The sequence below is a fragment of the Diabrotica undecimpunctata genome, chromosome 5 (genome assembly GCF_040954645.1).
Source record: "Diabrotica undecimpunctata isolate CICGRU chromosome 5, icDiaUnde3, whole genome shotgun sequence".
NCBI lineage: Eukaryota > Metazoa > Arthropoda > Insecta > Coleoptera > Chrysomelidae > Diabrotica > Diabrotica undecimpunctata.
In genome coordinates this window covers 96,509,810-96,529,837 of record NC_092807.1, presented here as the reverse complement: position 1 = coordinate 96,529,837, position 20,028 = coordinate 96,509,810, and the positions used below count along the sequence as shown (strand labels likewise).

Sequence of the window (20,028 nt, the reverse complement as noted above, 5' to 3'; positions counted from 1 at the left end):
TAAAGAGTTTAAGAAATAATTTTCTTAACAAAAAGTTGACGTTTTTTGCCGATTCTAAACAAATATCGTGACAAGATATTGAATACACATACAACATCGATAGAACCAATATGAGAGCACAATGTCTGTTGAAAATAACAGACGTTCATATAAACCCTAATAATTTTTAAAAAATGCGTGTAAAGTTAGCAGTAAAAATTTTTTCCAACTCAGTTGCCTCAGCAATATCAACAGCAATAGCTGTAGGACAGTTACACACCAAAACGGTTCCTCATACTGCCATATTTTTGAAACTTATAAATAATATTTTTGATGGTCTTAACAACAAATATTGTAGTGATAGTAATCCAAACAGAAAGCCAATGTCAACTTTAAGCAAGTCAACTGAAAACTTAAAAGCAGGTTTAGAATATTTTAAAAAAATATTAAAGTTTTTGAAAATCAGAAAGAGAGAAATAATATTCACTGTCTACACGGCTTTCAGTGGACAAGTCGTATACCAAGTTTGCTAAAAAAGAGTAATATACCTTCATTTTTATAGCACTTTCATATAAATATGAACGTGGTTTTTAATTGTTCTCGACTTTTAATAATAAAATGTTTCGATATTGTCAATAATGAAAGTACTTCTTGAGAAAAAGAAATAATAAATATTTTTTTTCCTAAAATTTTAATTTTACAATCTTAGTTTGAAAAGAAGTAACATTCAAATATACTTATTTACTTTGTTTTGAAATATGATCTAATTAGTGATGTTTTAAACTTTCTAATCCTGTCCGTTTATCAGCTTTTACCTATTGTTCCTCCCTCAACTATTTATATGTTGGAAATTCTTATTTTATCAAGATATGTACTTACATGATTCATTTTTAACGTTGGTAATTTGTGGTATTTTGTCAAAATTAAAATCGATTGCATTTGGTACTCGCCACTACTTGCTTTTAAAACCTCGATGACGTAATTCCAGAAAGTCCTCAGAAAATTTTTAAATATAAAAAGTATGCGATCGAACAGTAGATCATATTGATTTTAGTTCATCTCTATACAATTTCTTATTTTGCACAGAATAGAATTGACTTCTATATTGCCATTTATAGATAAATTGTCAATTTTTTGTAGTACAATGTTACTATCAGAACAAAATTTATATCCTCTTCTTCTTGTCGAAGTTCCTTCTCCTATCGAAGGCATACATATAGAAAACATACGAAAGAAGAAAAGGAATTCTAAGCAACTTTTGTCATATAGAAGTTAATACTTTTCGAGTTATTTGCGAGTAAATATGTTCATTTTTTAACAAAAAAAAAACAAATTTTTAAATGGTTCTGTGAAAATAATTCAAAAAGTAAGTATGTATTTAATCGAAAAAAAAAGCGTTTTCAGCAAAAATATAGCTTCTAAAAAAGAGAAAAAAATGGTATATGTATGAACTCTCTAGACCCAGTAGAAACAGAGTTGTAACCAACGAAAAATAGGTTCATATCTGTGAAATTTCAAAGTGAATATTTCAACGTGAAATAACCAAAAAATGGTACACTTTTTGGGGAAACCTCAGTACAACTTTTTTAAAGTTTTCAAAAAAATATTCATTTTTGTTTTTTAATAAGTTTCTAGCATCAAAAGTAAGCGTTACGCTCAAAATAAAGTTGGTCCCTGTTTTTGGTCAAAAAACTCGGGAAAATCAGCCCCCGATTAGCATTTAAATCAAATTAATCGTTACCGCTTCACAAATTACTTTACTAATGTATTATTTATAATGATCTGTAAGTTTTATTTGTTCAAGGGGCATATTTTTTTAACAATTTTTTTTAATTATGAAAAAAATGCTTATTTTCAAAATAACTTAATTTGTTAGTGACACCAAAAATCACAAAGAGTAAAAAAATGTAGGTTTTGCTTTTCTGAAACTTGCTTACTTTTGATGCTAGAAACTTAACAAAAATAAACCTTTATTAAACAGTTTAAAAAAAGTTATAATGAGTTTTCGTCGAAAAGTGCTTCATTTTTTTATTATTTCACGTTGAAATATTCAACATGGAATTTGACGAATCAGAACCTATTTTCAATAACCCGAAAAGTATTGACTTGTGAAAAAACTCTACAGAACAAAAGTTGCTTAGAATTACTGATTTTAGGCACTTCCGAACTTATCTTGAACATATATTTTTTCACTCCTGAGAAGGTGTGATACTGAACCATAGTGCAAAAGCATCATCTTTTTTTCTTTGACATCTTGCCTAGGCGTAAGCCAAATTTCATGTAAGTAAATCCAAGCGATTCTTTAAAATTAGGAGGTTTTGCAATATTTTACCGTGAGTGAATAAACTAAATCTTCAAATAAATTCTGTATATTAGCTTGAAATATTTTAGTTTGCATCAATTCTGGAAATTAATTTGTTTGAAAAGTTACAAAAAAGTAATTTAAATGAGATGTAATTTATCGCTGCTAATTTTATTATGTATTTTATATTTTGCTATTTTTTGTATTGTATTGATAAATAAATAATTTTTATAAAACCTCTACTGTTTTCATTAATCAATTTTTAGCGTTTTTTCTGAAGTAAAATCGAAATTCAATAATATAAATTACAAGCACGTTAAAATTATTTGTGAAAATGCTGAATACCATCCTTATGTTGTCGTCTATTGCACTAGACAATGGCCGGAACAGGCAACTCAAATTTATTTTTCAATCTTGGCAAATATTTCAATAATGTCGCCACCATACAGTCAGGTAGTACTTAGGCGTGAGGGGCCAAGATGTGTAAGTGGGCGGAGTTTAACACCGAATTCGTTTTTACCTAAGAGTGAGGTATCTATGGGTGGTTTATAATCAATGTCTATAGTCATTACAGTGTTTGGGGTTCTTGGTTTTTGGTAGCGGAACAAAAGCGGATTTGTATGTTGTTAAAGAGTATAGTTATTGCACTTAAATTGTCTTCGTCTATAAGTTTTATCAGCTCGATATGAACTTCATCTGGCCCAGGGGCTCTGCCAGATTTTGGGTTGTTTATAGCATGTTGGACTTCAGATTTTAATATTATTGGAGCTTCCTCGTTATCAATTTGTGTTGGTTCCGTTCTTGAAAAGATCTTTAATATATTTAGTCCATACTTGTTTTATTTCAATTGGGTTATTAATAATAGGTTTATTGTTTTTTTCAATTAATCGGTTAGGTGTATTTGTTCGTGATTTTCCAGATAATTCTTTCACTTTTTTATGTAAATTATAATGATCATGCTGTTTCTGCAATTCTTAAACTTCGATGCATGTTTCCATCATCCACTTTTCCTTAGCCTCTTTTGTTTTGTTCCTCATTAATTTATGTTTTTCTCTGTACTTACTTGGGTTTCTGTTTCTATAGTTTCTTCTTTGTGGAATGATTTCCAGTATTTCTTGAGTCATCCAAGGTTTTCGGCTTTCTCTTTTCTTTTGTAGAGTTTCTTTCTGTGTTTTTATAACAGAATTTTTGATTTTGCTCTACATAATGTTTACATTGTCAGTGTTTTTCATTTCTGATGTTAATTTCTTCATTTCTTAATTGATACAAGTTGAAGCCTCAGCACGGATTTCATTTATCTTGAGTAACTGAGTATTCACCTTAGAACTTTTGGATTTTATTATCTTTTTTACCCTCAGTTTCATTTTTGAGACAAGGAGGTTATGGTCTGAGGGGACATCTGCTCCAGGAAAAGTCTTAACGCTTACAATGGAATTTCTAAATCTTAGATTGGTTAGAATAAAATCGATCTGATTTCTAATGCAATTTTGTTCATTATCCTGTGGTGACCTCCAGGTATACAGTCTACGGGGTGGTAGTCGAAACCATGTGTTCATAATCGCCAGGTTTTCTTCTTGACAAAATTGAGCCAATCTGTCGCCTCTAGCATTCCTTATTTCTAAACCATAATCACCTATTATATTGTCGACTCGGCCTTTTTCTATCTTTGCATTTAAATAACCCATTATTATAGTAATTTCTTCCTTTCTTGTGTATTGTACAAGTTGTTTGAGTTGTTCATAAAAATGTTCTATTTCAGTTACTGATTTATCTGCAGTTGTAGCATACACTTGTACTACATTAATAAGATTGCTTCTTTGAAATAAAAAAACTACAAGATATAATTAGGTGTAGGTTTTAATAAAGACAACCTATTATAAAAAAATACTTATCTAATAAAACTTACACTCGAAATCAAGAACAAACTAAACATTCATGAAAAACCTAAAATTATTATAGAAAAGTGGCGTCTAACTTACTGAAAGGACCCTCGTCAAAATGGATGGGCAGTGATAGTATGAGTTCTCAGATCCTTCGGTAGATCAAAGCCCATGTTACAAATAGAACAAGAAAACATTGGTTTGCTGGCAGAAGCTTGATTAACGCTTCTTTGCTTGTCGTGAGTTTTTAAATGGATGGTCAAGGAATTCTGCTTCTCGAACACTCTGTCGCACTGGTTACATCTAAATTCAGTCTGAACGTGCTCTTTATGGTACTGTCTAATGTGGCCACCGAGTGTGTCAGACCTGCTGAAAGCGGCGTTACAGTATTTACAGGGGAACTTTGGTTTATTCGGTGCCATCTTCTGCTGAGGGCTGTCCTGCTGTTGTATTAGCATTTTCTGCTCGTGCTGTTTCTGACGTTCCAAGAAATCATGAAGTCTTTTATGGGTTTCGTATTCGTCTTGTGTTGTAAAGTCTTTGTTGCATGTGTTACAACGGGGGATTAGCATAATGGCACTGACGCTTCTATGCTTCTCCAAAATGTGAACTTGTAGAGCAGTATCGTTGGGTAATTCTGCCAAGCATGTACTACACTGGTATCTTGGCTCATCAGAAGGTTCTTCTTTGATAGTGACGGGTTGCACTTTAAGTAATTTAGGTTTAGCTGGTGGAGCATGCTTCAGTAACTTTCCAGTTCCGTCGTTTAGGGCACGTTTGTGCCAGCCGATATGGGTTGTAAGAGCTCCAGCAGATTGGAATGACTTATTGCAAATACTGCAAGTGTACTCGTCAGGTTTTTCAACTTCTTTTATTTGCTTCTTACCTCTTTCATCGTGTTCTCTTTGCATGTGCATGGAGAGAGCTTGGTAGGAATCAAATGAAATTTTGCAGTACTTGCAGTATACTCCTCTGGTGTGTGGTTTTGACTCGGAAATATGCTTGTCTTTGTGTTTCTTTAGAGCGATTTTGCTTCCAAAGGTCATAACGCAAATATCGCAGGGGAAGACCAAACTGGATCTGTCCCCATTATCATATGGAGTTTCGACCGAGTTATGATACTCTTGTTTGTGTCTAATCAACTCTTCATTGGTTTCAAACACTTGTTGGCACACTCTGCAGACTGCCTTCCTCACCATCTTCTTCGCAACAGGATTAATATTAATTCCATGGCATTTTAAATGGTTCTTTAAGTTATATTTGGTGGAAAATACTTTAAAGCATTTCTTACATGTATGATAAGATTCTTCGTCAATTTCTTTCTTTGGTTTCAATAAAGTCATTCTATTGGCACTAGCGTCTGTTGGTACTTTAGAATGGATTTGAATGTGTCTATAGTAAGCAGCTCCGGTAGTACACACCTTGTCGCAGTCCTTGCATTTTTTAGGATATGTATCCACGTGCGGTGTTTTTCTTTCTGGATGTTTGCTCCTGTTGTGTTCCCACAGGCCGTTGTAATTATTGAATTCCTGATTGCAAACATCACACTTAGATTTCTTTGCAGTAGTCTCGATCTGCGGTTCTAAAATTTCCATAGTTTGCAACGGTTCCATTACGTCTATGTCCATATTTTCGTCCATGTTATCCATGCCGTCCATATTATCCAGAGGTTCGAGTTCGCCGTGGTCTTGTTCAAGCTTATGGTTCATTAATTCGTCTTGTGTACTGAACACGAACTCACACACTTCACAAGCGAACACTCGATCACTTGGGTCCTCCAAGTCGTCTTCTCCTCCAGGACTTATCATAGTGCTAGTGTATGATTGTGTTTTCGAGTCCCTGGATATCTGAAACAAAGTAAATATAATTGTAAATGTGGAAGCATTTATTACATGTGGAAGCATATTTATAAATGTGGAAGCACAAATTAGAAATAGCATAAATAGGTAAAAAAAATATGAAACTATTTTTTCTCTCTCGTCACTAAGTTCTTGGGAAAATAAAAAGTGGTTTTTCAGATAAAGTTCTTTCAAATCAGTCTTTACATGACTAGTATAATTGTTGTGACCGAAGTGACCGTTTGTTAAGCCAGAGTAGTGTATTAATTTTTACAAACAATTACACTATAAATAAAAAATCTAAATAACACTGACTGGTTTAGGAAAAAAGTGTTGTTCATTTTGCAAAAAATAAATTTTATTTATTTATTAACCGATTTTATTCAGCATATCGTCGTGGTACATGCAACATGTTGAATGTCAATTAGGTGCAATTTTACAGGAAGGACTAAAAAGTTATTTTTTTCGTTTTTTAGTTAGTTAAATATGTTTTATAACAATGAATTTTGTTTTGAAATTGAGTATGAATTTACAATAGATTATAACAGTGGTTGTTGACTTTACAGTTTTTGAGGAGTGTTGATATATGATATATTGCGACTTAAAATCAAACCATTTTGATGACACAGGTGAAATTAATTTCAGAATAGAAGTACAGAAATAAAACCGTGTAGTCATTAAAGTTTTTATTTATTATATAAGAGCGAAGAACAAATTTATTTGTGAGGTAATGTCTCGTAGAATTGACGATAATGTTGTATAATTAATTGTTTTAGTTCTTGTAAGTGTGCATATTTCGACGCTTCGATTGGAATTGACCCTGTGTACAGTTTCAGATGGTTTGGTAGTGACTCTAGGCGCTTTGATCTTACAGGTAAATCAGCCCATTCATCTTGGAAGCACAGTTTGTAACGAATAATGCCATTAGGAATATACTGAAAACCAACCACATCGTTAACACAGGGATTGCCGGCTTTGTTGCCAGGACGAATAGTTTTTTAGTATACTGGTTCAAATGCATAAAAATCATCATTACTACAATAAATTGTTTCATAGCGATTCGGTCGTTGCCTGGCAGATTGATTTATTGAAATGTAGTCTGCTGGTGTATAGACCTCTCTACGATTGCGCAATTTTTTTTTCAATACTAGAATGAATAGAGTCTACTTCCAAGAAGGTGTATCAAACTTCCAAGTATTTTTGTTCAATAATTACTTTTGTTTTAATGCTTAATTCAAGAAGTGCGTTAGAAAGCTTGGTATTTCGGTTCTGGTAACCACATCCATCACTCCATATTGTAATGTTTTCCGGGTGTCGTTTTTCTATCACTTTTGTTAAAAACGTAGCAGATCTTTAGTACTTAAGTTAAGGAAAGTCTCATTGTGGATTTTTAACTTAGTCTTGTAGTAATTTGCACTTGCATTAAGTCTTGGAGCTAAAAGAACAGCCTGTAAATCTACAGTATAGGTTTCAGTGTTAGCATTATTGTTGGATTGTTCTTTGTCTCTTTTTTTCTCTTCTCTTGCTAATAGCTTCTTTTGCTGATGTTTCTGGAATGTTTCTTCATCGCACCTTCCTTTCGTATACTGTGTGCATGTATTACATTGATCCTTTTTAAAGTAATATAAAGGGTTTTCCAGGACGATGCAGTTTTGTTTTGTGTTTGACACTCCTCTTTATAAATGCGGTACATCTTTCGCAGACTAGACCACAAGGGCTGAACGTAAAGTTTAGTGGAAGACACTCGACAATAATGGCTTTCTACTTTAGGCAGTAAATTCAGAAATTTCTCTACATTATTGTTAACTCTAGTTGGTCTTTGTCGTGGTGCCTAATTTTCTTGTTCTTCTTCTTCCTGTTCTCCGTTTTCCTGGCTTGTACTGGGTTGATCTGATAAAATCCAAGAGCACACAGTCTTTTTACCAACGCTTAATGTGTTGACAAACATATTTACAGTCAAGTAAAAAGAAAATCTGGTTTTTTTTTAAGTAGTAGTAGGTTTTCTTTTGTATTTTGGACGTGCCTGCAATACAGACCCAGTGACGTAAACTTTTTTAGCCTCCCAAGATGACAGATTCCAAAACTACGAATATATTGACTTTCGATCATCCTCACTAATCGTATTAAATTTGAAATCTTGTCTTAGACCTCCTTTACCTTTTTTCGGCTGAGGATGTCCATTACATCTTGACCCTAGGCATCTAGATTCCTTAATTTTAGTTTGCTTATATTTTCCATTTTCTTGTTTTTCAAATCCAACATAAGACTTCCCCTCTAATCTTAACTTGGCATTTTTTAATCTCTTCCACTCATTTCGGTTAACTTGATCTTTACACGCTTTCTTGGTTTTTGTTGTTCTTGATCTGTATCCGACATTGATTGCGACTGTTGTGTTGGTATATTAGCGGCCGACTGTATATTAGTGACATCATCTGCTGTTACATTCTGTGTCAGTTTCACTTTCGGATGGAGCATAAAATTCATCTGATCCTAAACTAAAATCTGTATCTGATTGTTCCTACATGACTTCATCGAGCTTTTCTACAGGATGGATCTGTATTGTGTACTCCTTTACATCATGACACTCAATGGAGGGTGTAATCGCCCCAATCAAAGCGGTTGGTTCGGATGAATGTGCAAGCAGTTCTTGATCTCTAATATCATGCTGTTCTACGACGGGTTTTGATGTCGTTGATAGTACCTGAGCTGCCACTTCAACGACTAATTTCGAAGAGTCCCCTTGACTTAAGCTGGGCTGACTAACAGAGCTGGCTTGATATTCGCTGAATTCAGCAATACTAGAACTAAGAGCCAGCTTCACCAAGATGCGGCTTCTAGCTCCAGCCATATTAGAAAAGGTATTTTTCTGTTATTCCTGCAACAAATAATGAGTTAATAATTTGTCAAATGCAATAGCTCCTATGTCAATATTATATTATAGAACTATGATTCTTGCAAAATCTATTTTGTCAACAAAAATATTCAAAAATTTCAATTATTTTATACAGAAAAAGTTCATTAATTATTATTATAAGTGATTTAAACTTTTATCTTATTGTAAAACATTATAAAACTATGATCATTAAAGTTTGAACTTGAAAAACATAGAAAAAGTGAGGTTAGTATTTTGTTTGAAATAAAACAGTTATCATTACAAATACAAAGTATTATTATTATTTGTGAGGTAAATTATATTAAAAAAAAAGAGTTAAATACTTACACAACTAGGTACGCGACACAATAATGATGCTTGAATAAAAACAATACAAAATACGTCTCACGCTACGGGAATACAATGACATACGACAATTTGCATTAATCAAAACAGAGACTTCTGACATTGGTCATATTGCAACTAATTAAAACGCTTGCTTCTGATTGGTCGATAGACATATGAGTTTTTGCAAACGTTGGAGAAGCGTGTTTTGGATACTTACATGTCAAAAAAGAAAAAATATATTTTATTGACATTCGACCTTTTGCATGTACGACGACGATATACGAGGTTTGTGTATCTGTTTTTTCCAAAAAAGTTGTCTTTTGACGGTCAAATCTCCCAATAGACAAGTTGAGAGCAAAATAATGAGTTTAACGTTTTGCTTTTTGTAATATCTCAAACTACACATTTCAACTTTCATTCTTGCCTATACAGTTGTGTCGAGTAAAAATCTAACCTAATTGGTCTATAAACTGGTTATTGGTTTCAAGCTTGTGAAAAGGAAAAAATCTCCTTTGTGTGCCTTGTTGCAAACTCAACCGCTGAATGTTACTAACTTCCATCCCATGAAAATGTTGTCGTAAACTTCATTGAAAAGAATATTAAAAGAAGAAATTCTGTAGAACCAAAAGAAAAATTAATGTTGCCCCAGGAAACAGCATTAGTTCTGAGGATCTGCATATTCACAAAGCCAAAGCTGCTTCTAAAGTCAATAAAAAGTGTAATAACGTCAGAAAAAAATCGGTCGATAACTACTTAAAAATGGGGAAATCTAAAATGGAAGGTAAAAAATATACTACATTAAAAGGAAACGCATTTGTTGACACATATAAAAACTTAAAATGAAGTTTCAAAGGAGGTAACTTTGAAATCGTAAATGGTAACCTCCATATTTAAACGGTTGAATATCGATATTTCTCAAAAATCTATCGAATGGAAAAACGGAAATAGAGAACGGAAAATCATAATTTTTTATTGCATATTAGGATTCTATGTAAAAAAGTAAACAAGTTTTACCTGTATTTTTTCTATTGGCGATAGATGACACTGTAATCAAAGAAAAAGAAATACACATTAGTCTGCAATTTAATTTTATTTATGCTACTAAATACAGTTTTTTACGAATTTTTTGCAGAATCCGAATCTGCCATAAAAAATGACCTCAGGGGGTCGTATTTGGTGTCAGTCGATTGTTTTTTGAAAAACATTGAACACGTGTTTTTCAGTTTTTCATTTGAAAGTGTATTTCTCGATATATGAGACCGGTTCCTTAATTTTACTAAGGTATCTATTAGGATAAATCGTTTTTTTTTTCGATTATAGCGCCATCTATCACCAATTCGAAAAAATGTTCCCAATAAAAGTTACTTATTTTTGCATACGGAATCCAAATCTGTCCTCAAAGTTGCCCCCCACCCCGCCTCCTGGGGACTTTTAAAACTTTAAACTAGATTTCTTTATTTGCTCAAAACGATCAGAAATAGATATCACCTCATGACTTCTATTATAATATATAGATAAACATACCTTCAAGTTCAAATGCGTGGTTCGATGTTGATCAAGCTCCGTCTGGAATTGGAAAAACTTCCCGCATTCCCCACAAGGTTTCTGCTGATGCTGCTCCGTCAAATGAATCTTCCATTCCAAAGATTTGAACATTCCTCCGCAGTCGGGACACGAATACATCGATTCTTCATCTTCCAAATCCATGTCTTGCATATCTTGTGAATCATAGTCGAACTGTTGTTGCTGTCTGTGCTCCTGGATTTCTTCAGGTCTGTGAGTTTTGTAGTGCCGCATCATGTTCTTGTACGAAGAATATTCTTTGGTACAAATCGGACAGCTTCTGTTATTGGTTCTTGGAGTGTACAAATTCGTATTTACGTCAAGTGGAATGACTTCGTCTAAGTCATCATCTACGAAGCGGTAGGATGACTTGCGTTCTCTTTTTCCTGTAATAAAAAAATCCTCATCAAATATCAAGATTAATAAATTAAAAACCACCGAAAAATAATGTAATAAGAGCAGAAAATAAGCCTTCTTGTTGGACATATCCTAACTTGTGTATAAAATTGTCTAATTCCTTTAAAAAGCAATTTTAAAGATAGTTTAAAACAAGTTTAAGTTTTTTATTACGTTTGTAACATACAGTGAGGACGTAAAGGTTTGCATAAATTCAATTTTTTAACTAAAAATATTTTGACGAAATCCTCGGACAGGTCGATGTATATTTTGGATTCATAGTTACATACATTATTCTTTTTGCGGATGATAAGTTCTACACAGTTATCAATAATACAGAAGATTGTGTTAATCTTCAACATGATCTCGATCGGTTGAGTGAGTGGTGTGTGTTGAATGCCATGGCCGAACGCATCCAAGTGTCATGCTATTTCTTTTGATCGATTTACACAGCAAACAGACGATGAATAAACCGACATGTGGAATCTAAAATGCATTCTAAAATGCATCTAAAATGCATTCCACATCATATCGATTCATCTAAGTAAGAACCTTTCATGAACTGGCTTCTAATACTCAAAATATGAGTAAATAAAAATATAGAAAAGACTTGCTAAGATTTTATTTCACGTTTGCTGCATCTACAATTTGCTTATGCGTATTTCATCCTTTCGCAGGACTCAGCGTCTCAGTAGGAAGCCCTAAACGTGAAATCAAATATTTTTCGTCAAAGTTAATAATGAAATAACTTCCTAAAGACGCTTACAGCGACATCTAAGAATAAGGCAGAAAGTAAAAATCCGATTTCTACTTTTTGGTTCGAAACCAAAGTGAGGAGCTCTGATGAATCCTGAAAGGATGAAATACGTATAAGTGAATTGTAGAGGTACTATATGTGAAATCAAATTTAAAATTTTTTTCCCTATATCTTTATTTACTCGTATTTTGAGTATTAGAAGTCAGTTCATAGAAGATTCTTTCTTAGATGAATCGATATGATGTGAAATGTAATTTTACATTCCCCATGTCGGTTTTGCCATCGTCTGTTTGCTTTGTAAATCGTACAAGGCACAAATTTAGGTGAGAATCTTGACTTTGATTTTGAACAAGTAGAAATCTTCGGACTTTACTTTGTGTTGTATGCTTAGATTTGATTTCACGTTTAGGGCTTCCTACTGAGGCGCTCTCGGAGTCCTGAAAGGATGAAACAGGTATAAGCGAATTGCAAGGGCACTATAAGTGAAATCAAATCTTAACTGCCTTTTCTATATATAGGAGAGTTATTTGTCAGTAGTGTAGTAAAAGTCATAAACAATGTCATTCAAAGTCAAACCTCATTTGATTGCATTTTTACTAAAGTAAATGAGTAGAGTATTTACTAAAAGAAACTATCCAAATTACAGGACATTTTTGCTACAGAAGGCAAATTTTGACAGAAACATGTCAGAAAATTACTAATTTTCTTTTTTACCAACTCTTCTATTAGTATCTGCTTTCACTTCTTGAAATTTAGCAACCAAAATATTCGCAGCTTGTTTTATAGCGATCTTATCATATGATGTCGATTTTATTTTCCAAAGACGCTCTTGTTCTTTATAAATGTCAAGGAAATCTCTTAAAAACTTCCAACCAACTCTGTCGTACTGAGTAATTTGGTCGAATGGTGCAAATACACGATCAAATTACGTTCAATTTTGTAGCATTCAACAAAATCGTATTGCGGTGTTGGAACGTAAGTTGCAGCTTTACTATCCATAAAAAATTTCCAAAACAGTATTCATAATAAATCCCTTTGGTAAGCTATTGCATTTCTCTCAGAAATTATATGTTCAAGTTGTGAATATATGAAAGTATTGCTGCCGTTCGTGTAATTGTACTGTATATCTACCTGGAAACAACTCTAAAAAAAAACTTACCTGTTAGAATAACTCCCTCGTCTATAACACTGGGACTGACGTGCATAGAAGGCTTTCGAACTTTATAGTTGTCGTCCTGCAGCAATATAAATCCTTCAGAATCGTCGTGCACTTCCTTCGCGTGCTTCTGAAAATCATCTAGCGTCTTAGTAGTAACAAAGCAAATGTCACAGTAAAACTCTACAAGACAACTGACGTAAACGTGGTCCTTGTAGTCTTCCATGTTCTCGAAAATTCTTCCACATGGGCAGTGTACAGGAAACTGTAACATGGAATGGTCCAGGTCAACGTGAGTGCAAAAATCTTCGTGAAAACTGAACATGAACTTGCAGATGGTACACTTGAAATTTTGGTACAGCCTGGTCTTTACTTCGCTACGCTTTTTGAGGTTGCTAAGCTTCGTGATGGAATCCAGTGGGGAGCTTTGACATCTAAAAATAAGCAAAATGTGTAAGGTTGGTAAGGTAACAATTTCTAAAATACTATTACCAAAAAGAAAATAATAAATTACAGAAATGACAGGATTAAGAACCATAAGAGGAATGTCTCTCATTGATACAATAAGGGATAAAGATATTAAGAGAAATTGGAATCCAGGATGTGATGAAATGGAAATGAAAAGAAATCATGTCGACAGTGGACCCTGAAAGAATTTCGAAATGTGCAAAAACCCATAAACCAATCCAAAAAAACCACCAAGAAGATTCCCGAACAGTTAGAATGAGAACTGGACATCAACATCAGAACAGCTGGGATGATACAATAAACAGTACCGTGTAGTACAAGAAGAATATACAACATTCACAAAAAATTAGAAAAAAAAAGGATTCTGATTATTATACTATGACTAAATTGTTTTGACTTGCACATGATCTATCACATTTTAAAGTGATTTGTAACGTTTTGGCTGAGATGTAATATCTTCACTTGACGGAGGACAATTTACGTGACGTTTGACAATTTAACGTGACGTATGACAATTTAACGTGACGCATGGCAATTTAACGTGACGTACATTTTCAAATAACATTGTTCTGAAGGTATTTTCTTCTTAATTCAACTTTTTATTTGTGTTGGGAATAAGCCCCAAATTTATTTTAAGGTATTATTCTCGTCTAGAATGCTAAAAAATGACACAATTTCAATATTTTTTTTGTATCTTATCTATTATATATTACAATCAAAGTTTTTTTTATTTTACAACTTTTGAAGATTACAAAAAAGATGTTTGTCTTTTTTTCCGTTATTACTGTATTTTAAAGATGGCGTCAAAAATTTTTCTTTTAAAAAATTATTGCTCTATGGCAGACAATTAATCTCTGGAACGGCAAATCTGAAACATGATACTACCTTGACATAGTAAGTATTTGGTCTTACAATTATTTTACTCTCAAAAACACCAAACTCTGATTTTATTTTATTTTAAAACATAAATTCTGTATCCTCGATACGTTATTGACTTATAGTGGTATTTTTTCTATTGATTTTCTCTTTTAATATTGGTAAGCAGATGCTACTACATTCTGCTGAAGAATTTACGACGCAAGTGGATTCATTTAATCTAATTAGAGCCGCTTCTTAAGAGAAGTTTAGGGTTGGCGCTTCAGATATTGTGTAAATAATATATACGAAAGGATCTGATTTGTAAGGTAATAATAATTTACATTTAAGATTTAAAATTAATTTTTTTGTCGATAAAGTAAACATTGCAAAATAAATATAGTACAGAGGTGTTACAGGGCTGTAACTAAGTCATTGGGTAAAAAGTATGATCAGTCAGTGGTCAACCCTTAGGTTATCGAGAGTTGTTTATACAAGTATATATACTTGCTACTCAGTGCTGTGTCATTATGTCTATATTATCTCTAATAGACTGTGGTCACATTATTGTCAGTTCGTTTTCCATTATTTAACTTAGCTGTGTTGTTACTCAAACAAGATCACCTCTTAGGCCAAGGCCGTGCATTATTAAGCGGCTGCCGGACCTAGGACGCTCTAAGAGACGCTGTTAAAACCTTGCCCGCTGTTGCCCTGCTAAAGCAGGAGAATCACGCGGACCAAAGGAAAGTGACCATGATTATTACCACCATGCATAAAGGAGAATCGAAACAAGCGATCTATTTTAAAAATGCTCTCACTCACCTTGAAATATGTCTTGTAAATGTAGATCTATCAGTAAACGTAATCATACAGTTGTAACAAGTGAAAACTGGAAACCATATTCTTAAAGCCCTCAAGTGGGACAACAGCCCCTTAAGATTCTGATGTGGCACGTTATGACAGGCGCACGTTAATGACTTGTGCATGTTAACCATAGCCTTGCATTTTTCGATGTAGCTTATCTCAATTTTGGATAGCTCTTCTGACGAAATGGGAGTCGCGCTGGTTTGTAACAGTTTTAATCCCATGGCAAACAGAATCTTTTGTTGATCTGAATTGGGTTCGTGCTGTAGTTCGCCGTTCGTCAAAGCTGGAAAATAAATTGTTTCGTTAATTAATAATGTACGACTTGGAACAATAGAGCACACAAATTAGAGGTAATTAGTATATATGTTGTAAAAAAGTAAAATGTTATTCTTCATTTGTTTTAGGTTCAACTAAATTTACACATAGCAATTTTGGGCTGTACAAAGTTAAGCAGTGCGAAAGAGTGATGCATTCGTGAAAAATCAAAACGTAACGATCTTGAAGAAGCAATTATTCCAAATAAAATTACAAAATAACTAGATTTCAAAGTATAGCAACGATTATTTTCATGTGTTTCTTATTTGGGAACTCAAAGTATTCTGGACATATTATGACATAATGAGAAGACACTTAAGCTAGATTTAGTTTGACGGACTGTAAACGTAGACGCACTGGAAAAAGATCAACATAGAATTTTGTGTACTCTTATTTATAAATAAACGTAAACGCATGACGGAACGTAAGCGAAACGCATTGGAAAAGAAGAGTTGGCCAACTTTTAACTTTTACAGTGCGTTACTGGAGTCTGACCAATCAAAAGGAAGAATTTTGTGCTGTTAACCAAAGTGAACTATCCGGCCCGGCCCGCCCTCCATTTTGTAAAGTTGTTTATAAACATATTCGAATTTTGTTGATTATTTGTTAGAATGGACGATAAGTTATTAATTTATAAAATAATAAATAATAAAAGGATATCATAGTATAATTTCAATATTTCAGATAAATATGAGTGGTTAATTAGCCTAATTCGGGTTATCTGCACATATACGATAAATCCAGTAAACATTTTAAAGAGAAGGCACCAAGGAGCATATCTTCGTGTATTTCATAATCCATTGTGACAAAACGTATAAATATTACAATAAAAAATAGTATAAATAATTTTTGTTTATGATTCGTATAATTTGTAGCGTTTTAAATTTTTTTTTAACTACGAAATATTTATATGTTAAAAATTTCTAAAGACGCCCATGTTTGTCTGTTTGCAACGTTTAAAATAATCAATAAAAGGCGTGTTGTTTATCTAGTAGTAAAGACGTATTAGCACTGGGAGTGTTTTTTTATTTACATTCAAAATTCCCCATTTCGTACATCTTATTTCTAACTATAATATTTCAAGATATTTTTGTCGCTGAACAACGATTTGTTTACATTCAAGCCCCCAAATATTCCGGTTGAAAAGAGATTCTTAGAAAAATATTGCAAGTCAAGTACTCAATTTTTCTAAAACGTAATAAAGCTGGGAATATTTCAATGTTTTTTTTTTGTCGGTTCGTTGCTAATAATGAGGTCACGAAGGGTAGATTGTTTGTTTAGTTTCATAGACCACAAAAACTAACTGTGAGACGCGAGGGGAATTTATTTTGGTTGAATTTGTAAAATCTAACGCAGGAGGAGTCAAGCAAGAGATTTGAGACTAGATAGATGTTTGGGCGATTTTGAATCGCGAGTCGATTCAATTTTTTTGTGTTATGTCTTAAGACCGGTTAAGGTGATAATACTCTTTGCATAATGGCAGTTTAGAACAGAGTAATCATCATAAGATTTGTGCAATACACCGGAACTGAAGATATTTTGAAAATTATTATATAGGATAGAAATGGTTACCTTGTCCCTGTTAGAGAATATGTCCAGATAGATGTCCCACAGATGTTTAACAAGTTTTTTCAAAGTTAAGTGGCAAAATTTGTGAATCAAGATAGCAATTAACATTTTAATTTTTTCCAAATTAGACAGACATTTTTTTGCTAAAAGTAATAATTGCTTTCATTAAAATTTAAAAAGATTTGTAATAATTAATAAATTGTAAATTTTATGGTTTAACGATGTCATTTTAATTGTTTTTTTTTTATTATTTAATGTTAACATATGACAGCTAGCTTTATTTTTTCGATATTTATTTGTTTTGTTTGGTTAAAAAAAAAGGTTAATTTCTGTGCGGTAACATTTGTAAGTTTTTGTAGTATCTCCAACCCCTGGAGTTTGTAAACAGGCAACACATGTAAGTTTTTTTTGTAATTTTGTATTTTGCAACTTTTAATAATTTTTGTGCAATCTGTATTTTTGATAACTGTTTGTAAGAGACAAAAATAAACGTTTGACTTGTTTCTCTGATCCATTTGTTTGTATTTATTTTAGAAAATCTCCTAACACTTTATGTATTTTTTATTTTAGGGATATTTTTCCTAAATCCAGCAAGTTTAGGATTCTTCGAAGCGGTGTCCTTTCCTTTAAAATAGCTAGAAGCCCTTTCTTGTTGTCTTAATTGTCCAGTTGTCCAGGAGATTTATGTAAGTAACCCCTTTGTTTCATTTTTTTGTAGCTGCCCAAATCCGAACCCTTGTCGTTCACTTATCCACGACCCCAGCTCTCCAACAACCCCCTGAGTGCCGTTCGCATACGTATCGATTTGTTTGGCTTGCCCTTTCTCAACCCCTTTAGTTTCTGCCCCCAATTTTTCTACCCCCATGATCTTACCCTGAGGTAGGTAATATAAATCGTTACAAATTTATAGGTTATGTTGAATGTCGGTTAATGTCACTCATTCATGGTCACCAACTCTAGCCACTGTTTCTACTCATGCGCAAGAATTCCACTCCGTCGATTTATAAATTGACATAATATTTACAGTCCGTTTGTTACGTCTCCAGTGCATCTACGTCTACAGTCCGTCAAACCATAAATCCAGCTTTAGGCGTACGAAAGGCGATAGTATTTTGATGTACCACATTTAACTTTAAAAACGCAAATCACGTGTCAAGTTATGACGTCATGCGTCGTATGTCAAGAGTAATGACATCAAACCATACGTCAAAGCGTCATATGCTAAGTCAATATGTCAAAACATCAGACATTACGCCAAAATGTGATAAATAACGTCAACATTTTCACAAATGTCTAATTTTAGTCACACAATTTGATCACAAGAGGATCAAATATTAAAAAATATGCAATAAAAACATTGTTTGCAATGTTGTACCTTTCTATTGCAAAAAATAACAACTATTCAACAAGGGTTAGGAAGAATTATACATAAATTGAATTAAAAAGTCGTGGAGTATTTTGGAGAGTTGATAATAAAAAAATTAATTTGACTTCCAAAATTTGATCTAAGGATCAGAATGCCTGCAAAGATAAGAAACGTTCAAAAATATTTAAAAAGGGAACAAAGACAACTTAAAATGTCAAATATGCATAATCTTAGTACAAAAAATTAACGATAACGAATAGTTTGATATTTCAACTTAAGGAAGGTTCATTATACGGAAGAAGGAATATTTTAAAAATTCACACCAAGCTAGCGAAGGGAAAAAATTACATATAAAAATGGAAGCTTATTATTAACTTAGAATGGAAGCTTATTAGAAACATATTAATACGAACAGAAGCTAAAAATATCAATTAGTATTAAGTCATACATTTCAGCGGCTATATTTCTATTCGATGAAAAAGACTGACATATGTTTTTCGGTGACTTGAATCTATTGTTTGTTTTGAACATATAACAATTGAACAATGCATCTTCCAATATTAGAATTTTTAATCCGTCTTGTTCAATCTTTTGTTTTAAAAGCATCTGTCAGTCTTGATGGCGATTTTCCTCTTATTTATTGTTTGTATGAACATTTTATAAACAACAAGAGAAATCATACGATTTCCTACCTGGCGAAACTGAATTCAAATTTTTACCACAAATTTTAAATCAGAGCAGTGGCATATACCGCTCTGATGAGACCTAAAGAGGTCGAAATACGTATAAGCGGCTTGCCGTTGCTGTATCGAAACAAAACTCTAATACCGTCATTATATTTTATAAACAATTCATATATCAATTTCAGCAATGTCACTTCATCTTGTTTAATCTGCTGGTTGAAAGCATCTGGAGTCCAATTAAATACAGTAGTTAATGAAGAGAAACTACTGAAAAGTGATAAGAAAAACCGCTCTGCAAGGAAAGGAACGAAAAAATCGCAGCGCGAAACGAAAAAATCTCCAAACAGTTAAAAAAAATCTCTGCAAGCCAAATAGAAGATATTGCAAGCATTTTTCTCCAATATCATATCTCCAGCACTATCTTGTGCCTTTTCTAATCTAAATTTTAAACCTAATTTCCTAGTGTTGCACTGCGAGGGATATACGTCTTATACACATGTCTGGTTGATTAGGAGAAAGCGTTTAGTCATGTACGGCACACCAAGATGATGCAAATACTAAAAGAAACAGGATTTAACAAACAAGAACTGAAAATAACTAGAAATCTTTAATGGAATCAGACCGCAAATCTTAGAATTGAAGGTTAACACAATGGATGCGTGAAAGTCATTTATGGAGTGAAGCAAGGTTGTATTTTGTCTCCTCTAATCTTTAATCTCTACTCTGAAAGAATATTAATGAGGCTTTGTATGAAACTGAAAAAGACATTCTACTAAACGGATACCAGCTAAACAACAGATATGCAGATGACACC

General features: G+C 33.0%; 1 protein-coding gene across 3 annotated transcripts in view; it reads right to left on the bottom strand.

Annotated features, from left to right (window-relative positions):
* Window positions 1-4,120: 4,120 nt before the first annotated feature.
* Window positions 4,121-20,028, bottom strand: part of LOC140441516 (uncharacterized) — a 38,304-nt gene continuing 22,396 nt past the window's right edge. For 2 of the 3 annotated variants that reach the window (XM_072532288.1, XM_072532286.1), the window contains 5 exons: window positions 15,237-15,564; window positions 13,095-13,525; window positions 10,744-11,168; window positions 10,234-10,263; window positions 4,121-6,008 (listed from right to left, as the gene is read on the bottom strand). In XM_072532288.1, the coding sequence (XP_072388389.1) occupies window positions 4,275-6,008; window positions 10,234-10,263; window positions 10,744-11,168; window positions 13,095-13,525; window positions 15,237-15,564 (2,948 nt within the window). In that variant the 3' untranslated portion in view covers window positions 4,121-4,274. The remainder of the gene's footprint in view (window positions 6,009-10,233; window positions 10,264-10,743; window positions 11,169-13,094; window positions 13,526-15,236; window positions 15,565-20,028) is intronic. The other variant, XM_072532287.1, reaches the window with a different exon arrangement.